Source organism: Aotus nancymaae, unplaced genomic scaffold (genome assembly GCF_030222135.1).
Source record: "Aotus nancymaae isolate 86718 unplaced genomic scaffold, 86718_ANA_hifiasm-v0.15.2.pri h1tg000014l, whole genome shotgun sequence".
In the NCBI taxonomy this organism is placed as follows: domain Eukaryota; kingdom Metazoa; phylum Chordata; class Mammalia; order Primates; family Aotidae; genus Aotus; species Aotus nancymaae.
The window spans coordinates 33455979-33476008 of NW_026988425.1; the positions used below are offsets into that span (position 1 = coordinate 33455979).

The 20030-nt window shown below is 39.6% G+C and overlaps 1 protein-coding gene across 2 annotated transcripts in view; it reads right to left on the reverse strand.

Annotated features, from left to right (window-relative positions):
* The window catches only part of AMACR (alpha-methylacyl-CoA racemase), a 32406-nt gene that overhangs the window by 4495 nt on the left and 7881 nt on the right, over positions 1-20030 (reverse strand). The window contains exons 4-6 of one of the 2 annotated variants that reach the window (XM_012459950.2): positions 14930-15116; positions 7914-8305; positions 4109-4704 (exon numbers count right to left, since the gene is read on the reverse strand). In XM_012459950.2, the coding sequence (XP_012315373.1) occupies positions 4687-4704; positions 7914-8305; positions 14930-15116 (597 nt within the window). In that variant the 3' untranslated portion in view covers positions 4109-4686. Of the gene's footprint in view, positions 1-4108; positions 4705-7913; positions 8306-14929; positions 15117-20030 lie in introns of those variants that run through there. The other variant, XM_012459949.3, reaches the window with a different exon arrangement.

A 20030-nucleotide genomic window follows, 5' to 3' on the forward strand; every position in this document is an offset into this window, starting at 1 on the left:
AAAAAAAGCAGGAGTTGCAATTCTCATCTCTGACAAAATAGACTTTAAAGCAACAAAGATCAAAAGAGACAAAGAAGGACATTACATAATGGTAAAAGGATCAATGCAACAAGAAGAGCTAACGATCCTAAATATATATGCACCTAATACAGGAGCACCCAGATACATAAGGCAAGTTCTTAAAGAATTACAAAGAGACCTAGACTCCCACACAATAATAGTGGGAGACTTCAACATCCCATTGTCAATATTAGACAGATCAATGAGACAGAAAATTAACAAGGATATCCAGGACTTGAACTCAGACCTGGAACAAGCAAACCTAATAGACATTTACAGAACTCTCCACCCCAAATCCACAGAATATACATTCTTCTCAGCACCACATCACACCTACTCTAAAATTGACCACATAATTGGAAGGAAATCACTCCTCAGCAAATGCAAAAGAACGGAAACCATAACAGTCTCTCAGACCACAGTGCAATCAAGTTAGAACTAAGAATTCAGAACCAACCCAGAACCGCACAGCTTCATGGAAAATGAACAACTTCCTCCTGAATGTTGACTGGATAAACAATGAAATGAAGGCAGAAATAAAGATGTTCTTTGAAACCAACGAGAATGAAGACACCACATACCAGAATCTCTGGGACACATTTAAAGCAGTCTCTAGAGGAAAATATATAGCAATAAGTGCCCACATGAGAAGCAAGGAGAGATCTAAAATTAACACCCTATCATCAAAATTGAAAGAACTAGAGGAGCGAGATCGAAAAACTCAAAACCTAGCAGAAGACAAGAAATAACTAAGATCAAAGCAGAATTGAAGGAGATAGAGACATGAAAAACCCTTCGAAAAATCAATAAATCCAGGAGCTGGTTTTTTGAAAAGATGAACAAAATAGACAGACCACTAGCCAGACTAATAAAAAAGAAAAGAGAGAATAACCAAATAGATGCAATAAAAAATGATAAAGGGGATATCACCACAGATTACACAGAAATTCAAACCATCATCAGAGATTATTACAAACAACTCTATGCACATAAACTAGAAAACCTGGAAGAAATGAATAAATTCCTGGACAGTTGCCTCCTCCCAAGCCTAAACCAGGAAGAAGTCGAAACCCTGAATAGACCAATAACAAGGTCTGAAGTTGAGGCAGCAATTAAGAGCCTACCACTCAAAAAAAGCCCAGGTCCAGATGGGTTCACAGCCGAATTCTACCAGACATACAAAGAGGAACTGGTACCATTCCTACTGAAACTATTCCAAATAATCCAAAAAGAGGGAATCCTTCCCAAATCATTTTATGAGACTAACATCATCCTGATACCAAAACCCGGTAGAGACTCAACAAGAAAAGAAAACTACAGACCAATATCCATGATGAACATAGACGCAAAAATCTTCAATAAAATACTGGCAAGCCGATTACAACAGCACGTCAAAAAGCTTATCCACCATGATCAAGTAGGATTCATCCTGGGTATGCAAGGATGGTTCAATATATGCAAGTCTATAAATGTAATTCACCACATAAACAGAACCAAAGACAAAAACCACATGATTATCTCAGTTGATGCAGAGAAGGCCTTCGACAAAATTCAACAGCCCTTTATGCTAAAAACTCTCAATAAACTAGGTATCGACGGAACGTATCTCAAAACAATAAAAGCTATTTATGACAAACCGACAGGCAATATCATACCGAATGGGCAAAAACTGGAAGCATTCCCTTTGAAATCTGGCACTAGACAAGGATGCCCTCTCTCACCACTCCTATTCAATATAGTACTGGAAGTTCTAGCCAGAGCAATCAGGCAAGAAAAAGAAATAAAGGGTATTCAGTTAGGAAAGGAGGAAGTCAAATTGTCTCTATTTGCAGACGACATGATTGTATATCTAGAAGACCCCATTGTCTCAGCCCAAAATCTTCTGAAACTGATAAGCAACTTCAGCAAAGTCTCAGGATACAAAATCAATGTGCAAAAATCACAAGCATTCCTATACACCAATAACAGACTTAAAGAGAGCCAAATCAAGAATGAACTGCCATTCCCAATTGCTACAAAGAGAATAAAATACCTAGGAACACAACTAACAAGGAACGTAAAGGACCTCTTCAAGGAGAACTACAAACCACTGCTCAACGAAATAAGAGAGGACACAAACAGATGGAGAAACATTCCATGTTCATGGTTAGGAAGAATCAATATCGTGAAAATGGCCATACTGCCCAAAGTAATTTACAGATTCAACGCTATCCCCATGAAGCTACCAATGACCTTCTTCACAGAACTGGAAAAAAACACCTTAAACTTCATTTGGAACCAAAAGAGAGCCCGCATAGCCAAGTCAATTCTAAGCAAAAAGAACAAAGCGGGAGGCATCACACTACCAGACATCAAACTATACTACAAGGCTACAGTAATCAAAACAGCATGGTACTCGTACCAAAACAGAGATACAGACCAATGGAACAGAACAGAGGCCTCAGAGGCGACACAACATATCTACAACCACCTGATCTTTGACAAACCTGACAAAAGCAATGGGGAAAGGATTCCCTGTTCAATAAGTGGTGTTGGGAAAACTGGCTAGCCATATGCAGAAAGCAGAAACTGGACCCCTTCCTGACACCTTACACTAAAATTGACTCCAGATGGATTAAAGACTGAAACATAAGACCTAACACCATAAAAACCCTAGAAGAAAACCTAGGCAAAACCATTCAGGACATAGGCGTAGGCAAGGACTTTATGACCAAAACACCAAAGGCATTGGCAACGAAAGCCAAAATAGACAAATGGGACCTAATCAAACTCCACAGCTTCTGCACGGCAAAAGAAACAGTCAATAGAGTGAATCGGCAACCAACAGAATGGGAAAAAATTTTTGCAGCCTAACCATCTGAAAAAGGGCTGATATCCAGAATTTACAACGAGTAAAACAGATTTACAAGAAAAAAACAAACAAGCCCATTCAAAAATGGGCAAAGGATATGAACAGATACTTTACAAAAGCAGACATACATGAGGCCAACAAGCATAAGAAAAAATGCTCATCATCACTGGTCATTAGAGAAACGCAAATCAAAATCACATAGAGATACCATCTCACGCCAGTTACAATGGCGATCATTAAAAAATCTGGAGACAACAGATGCTGGAGAGGATGTGGAGAAATAGGAACACTTTTACACTGTTGGTGGGAGTGTACATTAGTTCAACTGTTGTGGAAAACAGTGTGGTGATTCCTCAGGGACCTAGAAATAGAAATTCCAATTGACCCAGCAATCCCATTACTGGGTATATATCCAAAGGATTATAAATCATTCTACTATAAGGACACATGCACACGAATGTTCACTGCAGCACAATTTACAATAGCAAAGACCTGGAACCAACCCAAATGCCCATCGATGATAGACTGGACAGGAAAAATGTGGCACATATACACCATGGAATATTATGCAGCCATCAAAAACGATGAGTTCGCGTCCTTTGTAGGGACATGGATGAACCTGGAAACCATCATTCTCAGAAAACTGACACAAGAACACAAAATCAAATACCACATGTTCTCACTCATAGGCAGGTGCTGAACAATGAGAACACATGGACACAGGGAGGGGAGCACTGTACACTGGGGTCTGTTATGGGGGAGTTGGGGAGACAGCAGGGGGGTGGGGAGTTGGGGAGGGATAGCATGGGGAGAAATGCCAGATATAGGTGAAGGGGAGGAAGGCAGCAAATCACACTGCCACGTATGCACCTATGCAACAACCTTGCATGTTTTTCACATGTACCCCAAAACCTAAAATGCAATAAAAAAAAAAGTCAATATCTGTCAGACATCACATGAACTACTAGTAAGTTCATGCTTTCAACATAAGATTGCACTATAATCCTTCTCAGGATTTCATATTTTTGTGAGACTGGGTTTTCCAGTCAGTCTGATAAAAATGCAAGTACTATATGGACATCAACATGGAGCAGAAAATGACGACAGCAGTGTCCAATCTGATTCCAGCTGAGAAGTTGGACAGTGTGCAACAGGTGCATACATCTTCTTAGTAAGTAGTTGTGATTAACAATAAAATAGAAATGAAAAATACATTTTCTTTTTATTTATGTGCATTCTATTTTTCAAACAGCTAATAAGTTGTTAGGACATAAATATTTAATTTGTTGGGACCTAATTATTTATAAATTGAATGGTTAGATATTTCTTTTGGTTTTAGCCACCATGAAAAAATTACTTAGGCACTAAGGGAAAAATGAACTAAGAATCCCTTCTGAGTCTCTGTTTTCTTATCAGTAAAATGAAGAAACCTGCCCCACCTTCCCCTTACAGTTGATTGTTGAAAGACAGTTGAGATACTGTACATAATGGACCTTATTGATGGCCCATCCAACATCCATTTTCTACTCCCTCTGCTCTAATGGCACCTGGATTAGATTGTGGAATCCACCCCTTCCTCACATGCCTTTGGGAAGTTGAGTCCAGGGAAGCTCCAGGAGCAGGCTGGTTTTATGTAAAGATAATCCTGTCTTCTTTGCCAAAGACTGATTTAACAATGGCTTGTAACTTAACTTAGTCCAAGGAGACACAAGACAGTTTGCTGGGGGCTCCTGAGATCTTTATGTCTGGATATTGCTGTGTGTGGGCATTAAGATTCAGAACTTCCTACAAGCCTGAGGAGAAATCAAACACACATAGAATGGAAAGTTGACAGCCCAGAGAACTGCAGGGAAACAGGGCCAAGTGGTTGGATACAGGCAACCCTAAAAGTCACCGTCCCTCTGGACTCTAGGGAATGAGCCAAAACGTTTCCTTATTATTTTGGATATTGTTATTTGCAGTTGAAGGCATTCTGATTTGATATAGGTGAAAGTATTTTGTAAATTATGAAGTGTGATGTAATTGTTGCTACAGTTTGGAATGTGCTTAGAGGGAGAACATGAACCCCAAAACAAAAAGCCTGGATGCAACCAATTGCCCTGTTTCATGTGACTTATTTATCACCATAGTTTGTGGCATTTCACACTTCCTACATTGTAGAATCAAGAGTGTAAATAAATGTGTATCAATGTCTTCAAGAATATATAATTCCTCTTTCATTAGAATTTGCTACCTTCAATTGCCTGCTTATCTTCTACTCTCCTTAAAACTTCCTATTTTCAGCCAGGTGCAGTGGCTCACGCCTGTAATCCCAGCACTTTGGGAGGCCGAGGTGGGCAGATAATGAGGTCAGGAGATGGAGGCCATCCTGGCTAACACAGTGAAACCCTGTCTCTACTAAAAATACAAAAAATTAGCCAGGTGTGGCGGCAGGCATCTGTAGTCCCAGCTACTTGGGAAGCTGAGGCAGGAAAATCGCTTGAATGTGGGAGGCAGAGGTTGCAGTGAGCCAAGATTGTGTCGCTGCATTCTAGCCCGGGCGACAGGACGAGACTCTGTCTCAAAAAAACCAAAAACAAAAATTTTTTTTCTATTTTCTCCTTACCTCTCCCCCTTACTTATTTCCAAATCTACAGTTTGTCAAAAGCTAACTGAAAAAACAGAGGTGTAACATTTTTTGCACAGGGTCTTAGACTCTTCAGAAAAAAAGGAAAGTATGGGTCACTAACAAAAGCTACTAACCTTGCTTTTATATATTCACTCTTTAAAAGTTCACAACCTACAAAAAACAATTTTTCATTTGAACATTTTGTGTAAAGTCGACTAATTACAGAAATCAATACTCTAAGCTAGCCTGTTTATTTACAGATGTTGCCAACTTGCTTTTATCCTTTCTCTCACTGGTCCATTCAACAGGTATTTTTTTTGAGCACCTATTATAACAGTAACCAAGGTAAAAAATTTGGTTCATATCCCTTAGGATAGTGCTACTCAAAGTGCAGTCATTGAACCAGAATCATAATCATGTTGAAGCTTGATGGAAATGCACATCCTGGGTCTTAGAATCTTTGCAGGTGGGGCTCAGGAATCTGTTTTAACAGTATCTCCAAGTAATTATTTTGCTTGCTAGAACCATTACTCTGGGAATGTATGTCCTAGTGAATAATTTTGTAATGTATAGTAAAGGCAATTACTGTCCTTGTAGGTGTGTACGAAGTGCAGTGGAAACGTAGGAAGGGGCTTAGGAACAGGAGCTAATACTGTTCACCTAGGATGTTTAGGCCCTTCACAGCCATTGTCTTAGATGTCACGATGACAGAGTGAGATGTGAACCCAAGGCCCTTCTGACTCTACAACTCATAATCACTGTACAAAACTACTCTAGGGTTGAGAGAAGCACAGGAGGTTTCACAAAGAAGGCTGTGTTCCAGCCCAGTCTGAGTTTGCTAGATCAACAGTCTGGAGCAAAATGGGTCTTAATAATCCTGGAAAATAACGATGCAGTATATAGAAAGAAATGGAAACAAGAGAGACCATGACATAGTTAGAAATTTCAGGTAGTCCAATTTAAGTCCTGGGGAACAGGAGGACAGGGATGGGATTGGACAGCTTGCTAGAAGTCTTATTGTAAGTAAAGAGTTGATATGCTACGTAAATGAGTTTATATTCTACTCTAGGAGAAAAGAACAACACAAGATTTTTGCAGGACTGAAAATTCAGTGTGGTGTCAAAAACACCCAGAGGAGTAACATGATAAAAAATATTTATAAGGCAATGATACTAGAGGTCAAGGCTGATAGGGCAACTGAACTGGAGTCTTGGGAAGAGATAAGAGGGGCCTGAATGAAAACTGCAATGGGGGATAGGCAGAGGGCATGGATTCAAGTGCTGTTGAGGTAGAACTGACAGCACTTCACTCTTGAGATATATTCATTTAATAAATATTTACTAAGTTTCTGCTATTTGCTTGGCACTATTCTAGCAACTAGGGCTTTTACAATGAATGAAACATACAAAATCCCTCATAAAGCTTCCATTCTAGTGTGTGTTGGTGGGCTGGGGGGCAGGAGGGGTTAATAAGCAAATATGTCAGTAGTGATATATGGTACAAAGAAAAACAAGATGGGGTGAAGGGATAGCAAGTGATGAGGTGGCTGCTATTTTAGACAGAGGCTAGGAAAGGACTCTCCGCAGCAGGGAAACTGGGCAGTGGCCTCAGTGAAGTGAGGATAAGCCGAGGGCCTATGAGGGCAGAGGGAGACATGGTGAGAATGGAAGCAGGAGACTGGTAAGAGAGGAAGACTTGCCTGGCAGAACTCAAACGATGGCACAATGTGAGAAAAAGAGGCATGTCAGTGAGACTAACAGGCACAGAGAAGCCTGGCTCCCAGCAGAGAGGACTAGATGGAGGGGTGGGAGTTATCTGCCGGAAGCCTGGAGAACATTTGCCAACACTCCCATTCAGAGACACTGACTGAGTGATTTCCAGTCAAATTAAAATGGTCAGACTTCTCCATCTAAGAACATTCACTCTGGTGAACAAGCAAAAAAAATTTCAAGGAATCACAAAATGCGATTTAAATGGTATTTAAAGGATTTTCTTAAAAGCTTTGTGCAAACTTAAAAGCACAAGTAAACTTTAGGGAAAAAGAAAGCTTTATTTAATAAATTATATTATATTAATTCATTCAAAATATAAGTACACAAGTATCTTAAAATCAACAAATATATCAAGCAAACTGGAAGGCAGAATAACTATCATAATTTAGTATAAGTACCCAAAGGATTTCTAAATCAAAAGCCCTAATGATAACCATTTTCAGAATTCAATCATCACTGTAGAATCAGAGTCGTGGTTTTTTTCGTGATTAGAGTGGTAGGACACTGCAATACTGTTCCTCCACGTTTCCATGCACACAATGTTATGTGTTACGCTGCACTGCAAATGCAGTATTGAAATTCACTTGAGCTGTGGGTCTGAAAGTTAGAGATTAGCTTTTACCTTATGACTTTCAATGATTTTATCTGAGGTGAGCTGATCAATCTCTTCGAGGCTGAATCCGAATTCTTTAAGTATCTCCTCAGTGTGTTCTCCTACAAAAGGATCCCTTTTGAAAGAAGGGACAGCTGGAGTGTCTGACAGCAGAGGTGCAGGCCGGGGGCTCATATCCTGCTCCTCATTGGTGATAAACGAGCCCCGTTCCTTGTTGTGATCATGACTGACAACCTCCTCAAAAGTCAGAACCGGAGTCACACAGGCATCTGTGCCGTCAAAGATTTGACACCACTCTGCCTTTGTCTTCTTTGCAAATACATCTGCAAACTGCTTCTTCATTTCTGGCCAATCATTCATGCTCATCTGATTGGGAAGTTCATCAGGCTTTAGCCCAAGTCCTGAGGAAAAATAAAATTTCTAAAGTTATTATGATTTGAAGAGAGCAATTATAATCAATGAAAATGAATGCTGCGCCCACTGTATTATGCAAAATAAGATGTTCTAGAAGAGCTTCTCAAATGAGGTAAGAGAAAAAAATGTAAAGTTAGTTTGAGGTTGGAGCAAAAGGCTGAAGAGGGCAGAGGCAGTCAGACTTGCCACTACCCAGATTTTATTATTCATGTTTCATCAAAAGTAGTGTTCAATAGTCTGGTTTCCAGAAATTGATTTCTTACCTCTTAGTAAATTTTGAAAAACAATTTCCCCAGGATGTAATTGCAGTCATACTGAGTTAAAACAACTCCATATTTTCTATAATGTACTCAAACCTTATTAAAAAATACAATATAAACAATTTTACACATGGCCATCTCAGTTTCCAAGGAAGAAGCCTGAAGACAAATTATTTAATTCATGATTGCAATTTTATAAATACATTCATTTCTCTTTATTTTGTTAAAATAAAAGAGCTGGAATGGCCAGGAGTGGTGGCATGAGTATAGTGCAAGTTACTTGGGAGGCTGAGGCTGGAGGATTGCTTGAGCCCGGGAATTCAAGGCCCAGCCTGGGCAACACCGCAAGACCCTCATCATCCACCCATCATCCATCCATCCATACATACATACATACATTTTACATACATACATACGTTTTTAAAATGAAAGAGCCCAAAAGGGCCAGGCATGGTGGCTCATGCCTGTAATCTCAGCACTTTGTGAGGTCAAGGTGGGTGAATCACCCAAGGTCAGGAGTTTGAGACCAGCCTGGCCAACATGGTGAAACCCAATCTCTACTAAAAACACAAAAATTAGCCAGGTGTGATAGAAGGTGCCTGTAATCCCAGCTACTCGGGAGGCTGAGGCAGGAGAACTGCTTGAACCCAGGAGGTGGAGTTGCAGTGAGCCAAGATCGTGCCACTACACTCAAGCATGGGTGACAGAGCAAGGACTCTGCCTCCAAAAGAAAAAAAAAAGACCCAAAAATAGCTTTTTGTACCAGGATAAAGGACTTGTAAGGTAATCAAACACTCATGCAAACTGTTCCTATAACAAACATGACAGAAACTTAGCCAGTCAGTCTACAGTAAGGCATGTAGACTTTCTGGCATGAAAGGGGCTTCAAGGGCCCATCAAGACGACAGTGCAGAGGACATGAAAGCAGCCACCTGGGGATTTAACAGGCAAGGTGGCCTCTCTAGCTCTTGACCCAATCTGTGTTTTCTTTACAGATTATGTGGGCTTACCTCTGCAGACATGCCCAAACTCCAGTGCTGATTAAATTATACCCAAAGGGCAGGGTAACTTTACAATAGTTGGTAAACTATGATGCATAACACTATATGTAAGTTTAGCCAAGTTAATTGAATAATCCTCACTTCCCTATCATGATCAAGGCTAATTATAAGTTGCTCTGAAGACGAGGCAGGAAGATTTAAATACTGAAGCTTCTTCTTAGGGTTCTGAGGGCTATGAGGAAATAAGAAGCACTAACAGAGTTCCAGATTTGTGTAAACAGCCTCTGGTGGAATATATACGTACATTTTCTTCTGTAACCACCAGTCCCATTCAAATACCAGGAAGGATATGAGACAATAATTTCAGGTTATCACTATAATCTACAGAGAAACACTTTCAAGGATGTCTTTTACTTACTTGGTGATCTTTCTTGATTGCCCTGAACTCTGTGACTGAAAGGCACATAAAATGAGCAGGAAGCCAAAAGTAGTGATCTTCACATGCTTTTAAAACAGTTTCTTTTTATCAGAATTGATCAGAATCATAACACTAAGTAAAGCTGGAGCCAATATGTTCTCTAACATTAAACCTGAGATTACACAGATCATAGTTTGTATGCTAGAAAAATACTAGAAATCAAAAGCCTCCAGATCCTACCCTAACTCTAACACCTCAATTTTCCCATTGTCTACCATCTCGTCTCAGCCTATAATCTCCTATCCTGTCCATGACCCTGACCAAGCCCACAGGATTAAACATCAGTGCTTTAAGGTGAGCTGTTTGCTATGCTCCTGACAATCCAATAAGGAACTTGGAATCCAGTCCCAAATCTTAGAATCCATAATTGTATAAATACAGTGATAGATTGTAGCTAGTTGTTATGGTACAATCACTATGAAATTTCTGGTATTTTAAGTCAAAGAGATTTTTCAGGAACTGGCCTGGGGCCTCAGATACCATTTAAAACTTGGGAAAGCATATTTTGATTTGAAAAAAACTACCATACACATACACAAACACACACACATGTAATTAAACAAAATGCTTATTCTTTTAAGTACATGTCATAAACTTTACTGCTTTATAATATTAAGTATATAGTAAGCAGTCAAAATTCATGTTAAGTATTCAATGATATATGTTCAGGATAGCAATTGTAAACATTATTTTTATAATGAAAAATTGGAAAAAATGTAAAGGAACTTGCAATAGGGAACTAGTTATATAAATTTTAGTACAAGATATGACTGCTATATGAAATACATGATATGACTGCTATATAAAAGGGGTGAGGGTGAAGATCTTTTGTACTGACATGAAAGAATGTCTTTGCTATATTGTCATATAAAAAGAGCTATAGGATGGTGGCTCACGCTTATAATCCCAGCACTTTGGGAGGCCGAGGCAGACGGATCACGAGGTCAGGAGTTTGAGACCAGCTTGGCCAAGATAGTGAAACCTTGTGTCTAATAAAAATACAAAAATTAGCTGGGCATGGTAGCAGGTGCCTGTAATCCTGGCTACTCGGGAAGCTGAGGCAGGAGAATCATGCCTGGGTGACAGAGGTCATCTAGCTTTTGAAAACCCAGAGGCAGAGGTTAGGTTGCAGTGAGCCAAGATCACATTGCACTCCAGCCTGGGAACAGGATGAGATTGCATCTCAAAAAAACAAACAAACAAAAAAAGAGCTATAAATTATATATATATATAGTACATTGTAAAATAGAAAATAATTGCTGAGTGTAGTGGCTCACGCCTGTAATCCCAGCACTTTAGGAGGCTGAGGCAGGAGGCAGGAGGATCACTTGAGCCCAGGAGTTCAAGACCAGCCTGGGCAACAGAGTAAGACCCTGTCTCTACAAAAAATCAAAAAGTTACCCAGGCGTGGTGGCACATGCGTGTGGTCCCAGCTACACAGGAGGCTGAGGCAGGAGGATTGCTTAAGCCCAGGAGGTCAAGACTGCAGTGAGCCATGTTTGTGCCACTGCACTCAAACCTGGGCAACAGAGCAAGAAAGACCCTGTCTCAAAAAATAAAATAAAATAGAATAATTGTGTGTTTGTATGTGTACAGTAAAAATTCTTGAAGGCCATATCCCAAATTTTCCCAAAGTAGAAGAACAAAGGAAAATCTGCATTCTTACTTTTTAAAATCTGAATTGCTTATTTTTTTTCTAGCAAACATATAATTTAAAATTTTTATTTCATTTTTGAAAATTGTGGTAAATTATAATCCCAGCACTATGGGAGGCCAAGGCAGGCAGATCACTTGAGGTCAGGAGTTTGAGAACAGCCTGGTCAACATGGTAAAACCCCATCTCTACCTCTGGTGACAGAGGTCACCCAGCTTTTGAAAATTATCTATAGATAAACAGCTTTTGGAAATTATATATTGCTTACCTGATTGTACTATAAGAGCCTTGCTATTTCAAAATGTCATAAAATTGTCAGTGTTTTCAGACTTTTTTTTGTCCTAGAAAATGGCAGGGACACAGCAGAGTATGCACCTTAAAAAGACTTTGCAAACTTATGTTTAGAAACTGAAGATCTAGATTATTGTCTCAAAGATCTAAAATACAAGGGGGAGTAAATTAGGTATGTAATTAGTACTATCTCAAAAAATTATATTTATTTATTTATTTATTTATTTATTTATTTATTTATTTTGAGACAGAATCTCTCTCTGTCCCCCAGGCTGGAGGGCAATAATGTGATCCCAGTGCGCTGCAACCTCTGCCTCCCAGGTTCAAATGATTCTCGTGCCTCCGCCTCCCGACCAGCTGGGATTACAAACACATGCCACACCATACCTGGCTAATATTTGCATTTTTAGTAGAGACGGGGTTTCACCATGTTTCCCAGGCTGGTCTTGAACTCCTGACCTCAAGTGATCCACCTGCCTCAGCCTCCCAAAGTGTTGGGATTACAGGCATAGCCATCGCACCTGGCCCTCAAAAAATTATTATAGATATAGGGGTTTGTCCAGTAGGACTTGAGAGAGAAGAAATGTATATGTGATTAGTAAAAGTACTATTTTTGTAAATAAGTATTACAAAAGAAAGATAATGCTGAGGAATTTTGGCATGGACTAGGTAGAGTGAGTGAAAGGTGATTTAACATGCTATCTCCTCTAGCCATCTGTCAGCTAAGGATCCTAGGTAAACTTTGAAGGGAGATGGGGGTTAAGGATACCATAAAAGGCTGTGGATGCAAAAAGAGGGGTCTATAAAAAATCAGGGGAGTTACAAAGTTTAAACTCATCAGAAGAATACCTAGAAGAAGGTGATCAGGAGTTAAGGGGTTGGAGCAATGACACTGCTAGAAAAATGTCGTCTTGTTTCATCTTCAGTGTTTCCAGAAAGGCTCATTCATTGAGGTGAAATGTGGATGTGAAACATGAGCACTCCACACATGCAGCAGTCCTTCTTCATCTGAGGTTTTGTTTTCTATGGTTTCAGTTAGCCACAGTCAACCACGGTCCGAAAATATTGAATGAAAAATTCCAGAAATAAACAATTCATAAATTTAAATTGCATGCTGTTCTGACTAGCATGATAAAAACTTGCAGCATCCTGCTCCATCCTGCCCTAGACATGAATCATCCCTTTGTCCATCCTATCCACACTGTGGGCGCTACCCACCCATTAGTCACTTAGCAGCCAACTTAGTTATCAGGCTGACTGCACAGTATTGCAGGGCTTGTGTTCAAGTAACCCTTATTTTAATTCCTAAAGGTCCCAAAGGTTGCAGGCAGAGGTGATGCTGGCAATGTGGACGTGCCAAAGAGAAGCCTAAAGTGCTTCCCTTATGTGAAAAGGTGAAAGTTCTCAGCCTAAGGCAAGAACAAAACTTGCATGCTGAGGTAGCTAAAATCTATGGTTAACAATGAATCTTACATTCATGTGATTGTGAAGAAGGGGAGAAGCAGAAAGCCGGGCGCGGTGGCTCAAGCCTGTAATCCCAGCACTTTGGGAGCCCGAGGCGGGCAGATCACAAGGTCAAGAGATCAAGACCATCCTGGCCAACATGGTGAAACCCCGTCTCTACTAAAAATACAAAAATTAGCTGGGCGTGGTGGCGTGCGCCTGTAGTCCCAGCTACTCGGGAGGCTGAGGCAGGAGAATTGCTTGAACCCAGGAGGCAGAGGTTGCAGTGAGCCGAGATTGTGCCACTGCACTCCAGCTTGGCACCTGGAGACAGAGTGAGACTCTGTCTCAAAAAAAAAAAAAAAAGAAAGAAAGAAATTCATGCTAGTTTTGCTGTCACTACTCAAACTGAAAAGTTACAGCCAAAGTGCATGGTAAGTGCTTAAGATGGAAAATTGCATTAAATTTGTGGGTGGAAGACATAAACAGAAACATCTTCCAATTGACAGCGATCAGGTTTAGTACTACCTGCAGTTTCAGGCATCCACTGGAGCTCTTGCAATGCATCTCCCACAGATCAGATAAGAGAGGACTATGGTATATGTTTTAAAATAACAGGATACACCAAGGAAGGTAGTTAACTTCCAGAATGGCAGAATGAGAGACTTCAAAAACCTGCATTAAAGCAATAAGAACCCTAGCAACAACTGTCAGAATCAACTTTTTCATAATTCTGGAAATTAAAAGCTTGCAGCATTCCAAGGAGCATTTATTCAAGAAAAACAGCTGAATCTCAGTAAGACCAGTGAGCTTTGTGATGTTAGAATTTGTGCTAATTTCATCCCTCTCCCTGTGGTAGCCTTGAAAACCAACTACCTTTCAACTCTGGTTAATTCTGAAAACCAGCAGGAGAATAGCCCCGAGAGGAGGAAAATTAGTTTGGAGCTTCCTCTAACAACCTCATCCCCAGAGAAATGACATTATTTAGCCTGTCTGGCAGCTTCCTGAAAGGCTCCATTTTCAGGGCTTGTCTTTCTGTGATCTGACTCTGAGCTCACTTTGCTCTACCCCTAAAATGTTGATTAAAAAAAAAAATGGCAGTATTTTATCTATTTTATTGCAGGTGCTGTGAGCTGTCTAAGGTGGTGTTACCTGTTGCAGCTAATGAGATGGTAACCAAGAAACCTAAAAGAAAAAACTGGGGACTGGGACATCCCCAATGGGTAGCATACTACAAGAAATTTTTTACAACTCCTGAGAAGGCCACACACATGCACACGTGCAGGGCAGTGTGAATGCCTGGGAGAGATCGGAAAAAGCCCTCCTCTCTCACCTCTGGCTGACCTTAAGTCTCTTCACAAGCAAGAAATTCAGGCACATAGTGCCTCAGAAAAAGACATCATAGATTCCAAAAGTCTTTAAAGAAGAACTAAAGAACATCCACAGCAAAAGGGGAGTTGGGGAGATATGTGAAGGTGACTTGCCTTTGATCAGCAGCTCATAGAACTGGGGTTCTATTGCTCCTACGGCCATGAACTCCCCATCTGCTGTCCTGTAAGTTGTATAGAAAGGTGCTCCACCATCCAACATGTTCTGCCCTCGAGGTGCTTCCCACAGATTCAATTTCTGAGTTTTCCACAGAAAAGAACTTAAATATGCTGTTCCTTCCACCTTTGAGAGAAGTGAATACAAAACAAATCCAGATAATTCAAGCGTCAAAGCATGATTTATTCCTCTTATTCAAGTTTAAAATTTATATAAAAATGCTTATCTTAGCATGTAAGAAGATTCTACCCAATTATGCAACTTCTCTGGTATTTCCAGAAAGTGAGGTAGAGCAGGTTTATGTTAGAATAACAATTGGCTGCACTATTCAGTTCTGAAAATACTATAAGACTTAGAAAGAATGACTTTTGTTCTCCATTTGAAATAAGATTAGCAAAATGCTGGCAATTTTTTAAGCTAGGTGAGGGTACGTGGAAGGTCACTGTACCATTCTACTTTTTACATATGTTAAAAAGCACCAAGATAAAAAGTTAAAAATAAAGAAAAAGAGCTTTTAAAAATCCATCTTCTGATTTTCATACCTATAAACACACATAGATACACGAAGCATACTACATTTTAAAGGTAAATTACCTAACAGTAAAATTTGGCATATTCTAGCTTGATTCCAATCCTAAGAAAACTGTATTTGAGTATAATATATATGTTATCTTTAATAATCACTAGAAAGTTATAAAATAAACTAACAATATGGATTGCAGGTATATGCATTTTCTGAGTCCAGGTAAACTAGTTTGGAAATGCCACCTTCCCACTGTCCTGAAGTCATCACACAATCAAGTATAATTATGAAAAGGCTCAAACTCAAAGGCTGGAAACACTGGTCTATCTGAAGAAGACTATGTTCTGATTTTTACACCTTTTATAAGCCTAATGTCTCCAGTTCCCCAGGGAAAAGGTACTCAAGCATCCTTGCCTCAATAGTTACCGACAGAGGAGGCCTTGTTCCAACTTCCAGCAATTTCTCAGTTACTGGCTGTCAAACAACCATACAATGTATCTTTAGCTATATCCAATTTTCCCTTTCAACTTGAAATTTCATGCACATCTGAATTTATGGCTGTGACATTTATTATCACCAAATAGCTGAGTTCATATAAGTGGCCTATGGCAGTGCTCTTGAGACTGTGTTACACAGATATTAGAGTTCCATATTTATACACATATATACACATATGCATATATATGTGCACTATTTTAAATGTATTTTGTTTATGTTATTTAATCACAAATTTAAATGTATCCTATACCAAATTCTGACACATCAGAGCCTCGACTCATTAACATCTGTTGTTAGACTTTAAAGCTTTTCCTTCCACAGGAGCACCCAGATACATAAGGCAAGTTCTTAATGACTTACAAAGAGACTTAGACTCCCACACAATAATAGTGGGAGACTTCAACACCCCATTGTCAATATTAGACAGATCAACGAGACAGAAAATTAACAAGGATATCCAGGACTTGAACTCAGACCTGGACCAAGCAAACCTAATAGACATTTACAGAACTCTCCACCCCAATTCCACAGAATATACATTCTTCTCAGCACCACATCACACCTAATCAAAAATTGACCACATAATTGGAAGTAAATCACTCCTCAGCAAATGCAAAAGAACAGAAATAATAACAAACAGTCTTGCAGACCACAGTGCAATCAAGTTAGAACTCAGAATTCAGAAACCAACCCAGAACCGCACAGCTTCATGGAAACTGAACAACTTTCTCTTGAATGTTGACTGGATAAACAATGAAATGAAGGCAGAAATAAAGATGTTCTTCGAAACCAACGAGAACAAAGACACCACATACCAGAATCTCTGGGACACATTTAAATCAGTCTCTAGAGGAAAATATATAGCAATAAGTGCCCACATGAGAAGCAAGGAGAGATCTAAAATTGACACTCTATCGTCAAAATTGAAAGAACTAGAGGAGCAAGATCAAAAAAACTCAAAACCTAGCAGAAGAAAACAAATAACTAAGATCAAAGCAGAATTGAAAGAGATAGAGACACGAAAAACCCTTCAAAAAATCCATAAATCCAGGACCTGGTTTTCTGAAAAGATCAACAAAATAGACAGACCACTAGCAAGACTAATAAAAAAGAAAAGAGAGAATAACCAAATAGATGCAATAAAAAATGATAAAGGGGATATCACCACAGATTCCACAGAAATTCAAACCATCATCAGAGATTATTATAAACAACTCTATGCACATAAACTAGAAAACCTGGAAGAAATGGATAAATTCCTGGACAGTTGCCTTCTCCCAAGCCTAAACCAGGAAGATGTCGAAACCTTGAATAGACCAATAACAAGGTCTGAAGTTGAGGCAGCAATTAAGAGCCTACCACCCAAAAAAAGCCCAGGTCCAGATGGGTTCACAGCCGAATTCTACCAGACATACAAAGAGGAACTGGTACCATTCCTACTGAAACTATTCCAAATAATCCAAAAAGAGGGAATCCTTCCCAAATCATTTTATGAGACTAACATCATCCTGATACCAAAACCCGGCAGAGACTCAACAAGAAAAGAAAACTACAGGCCAATATCCATGATGAACATAGATGCAAAAATCTTCAATAAAATACTGGCAAGCCGATTACAACAGCACATCAAAAAGCTTATCCACCATGATCAAGTAGGATTCATCCCGGGGATGCAAGGATGGTTCAATATATGCAAGTCTATAAATGTAATTTACCACATAAACAGAACCAAAGACAAAAACCACATGATTATCTCAATTGATGCAGAGAAGGCCTTCGACAAAATTCAACAGCCCTTTATGCTAAAAACTCTCAATAAACTAGGTATCGACGGAACGTATCTCAAAACAATAAAAGCTATTTACGACAAACCAACAGGCAATATCATACTGAATGGGCAAAAACTGGAAGCATTCCCTTTGAAATCTGGCACTAGACAAGGATGCCCTCTCTCACCACTCCTATTCAATATAGTACTGAAAGTTCTAGCTAGAGCAATCAGGCAAGAAAAAGAAATAAAGTGTATTCAAATAGGAAAGGAGGAAGTCAAATTGTCTCTATTTGCAGACGACGTGACTGTATATCTAGAAGACCCCATCGTCTCAGCCCAAAATCTCCTGAAACTGATAAGCAACTTCAGCAAAGTCTCAGGATACAAAATCAATGTGCAAAAATCACAAGCATTCCTATACACCAATAACAGACTTAAAGAGAGCCAAATCAAGAATGAACTGCCATTCACAATTGCTACAAAGAGAATAAAATACCTAGGAATACAACTAACAAGGAACGTAAAGGACCTCTTCAAGGAGAACTACAAACCACTGCTCAACGAAATAAGAGAGGACACAAACAGATGGAGAAACATTCCATGTTCATGGTTAGGAAGAATCAATATCGTGAAAATGGCCATACTGCCCAAAGTAATTTACAGATTCAACGCTATCCCCATCAAGCTACCAATGACCTTCTTCACAGAACTGGAAAAAACCACCTTAAACTTCATATGGAACCAAAAGAGAGCCCGCATAGCCAAGTCAATTCTAAGCAAAAAGAACAAAGCGGGAGGGATCACACTACCAGACATCAAACTATACTACCATGCTACAGTAATCAAAACAGCATGGTACTGGTACCAAAACAGAGATATAGACCAATGGAACAGAACAGAGACATCGGAGGCAACACAACATATCTACAACCATCCGATCTTTGACAAACCTGATAAAAACAAGCAATGGGGAAAGGATTCCGTTTAATAAGTGGTGTTGGGAAAACTGGCTAGCCATATGCAGAAAGCAGAAACTGGACCCCTTCCTGACACCTTACACTAAAATTAACTCCAGATGGATTAAAGACTTAAACATAAGACCTAACACCATAAAAACCCTAGAAGAAAACCTAGGCAAAACCATTCAGGACATAGGCATAGGCAAGGACATCATGACCAAAACACCAAAAGCATTGGCAACAAAAGCCAAAATAGACAAATGGGACCTAATCAAACTCCACAGCTTCTGCACAGCAAAAGAAACAGTCAGTAGAGTGAATCGGCAACCAACAGAATGGGAAAAAATTTTTGCAGCCTACCCATCTGACAAAGGGCTGATACCCAGAATTTATAACGAACTAAAACAGATTTACAAGAAAAAAACAAACAAGCCCATTCAAAAATGGGCAAAGGATATGAACAGATACTTTACAAAAGAAGACATACATGAGGCCAACAAGCATATGAAAAAATGCTCATCATCACTCGTCATTAGAGAAATGCAAATCAAAACTACATTGAGATACCATCTCACGCCAGTTAGAACGGCGATCATTAAAAAAGCTGGAGACAACAGATGCTGGAGAGGATGTGGAGAAATAGGAACACTTTTACACTGTTGGTGGGAGTGTAAATTAGTTCAACCATTGTGGAAGACAGTGTGGCGATTCCTCAAGGACCTAGAAATAGAAATTCCATTTGACCCAGCAATCCCATTACTGGGCATATATCCAAAGGATGATAAATCGTTCTACTATAAGGACATATGCACACGAATGTTCATTGCAGCACAGTTTACAATAGCAAAGACCTGGAACCAACCCAAATGCCCATCGATGATAGACTGGACAGGAAAAATGTGGCACATATACACCATGGAATATTATGCAGCCATCAAAAACGATGAGTTTACGTCCTGTGTAGGGACATGGATGAACCTGGAAACCATCATTCTCAGCAAACTGACACAAGAACACAAAATCAAACATCGCATGTTCTCACTCATAGACGGGTGTTGAACAATGAGAACACATGGACACAGGGAGGGGAGCACTATACACTGGGGTCTGTTGGAGGGGAGTGGGGGGGACAGCGGGGTGTGGGGAGTTGGGGATAGCATGGGGAGAAATGCCACATATAGGTGAAGGGGAGGAAGGCAGCAAATCACAATGCCACGTGTGTACCTATGCAACAATCTTGCATGTTTTTCATATGTACCCCAAAACCTAAAATGCAATTAAAAAAAAAA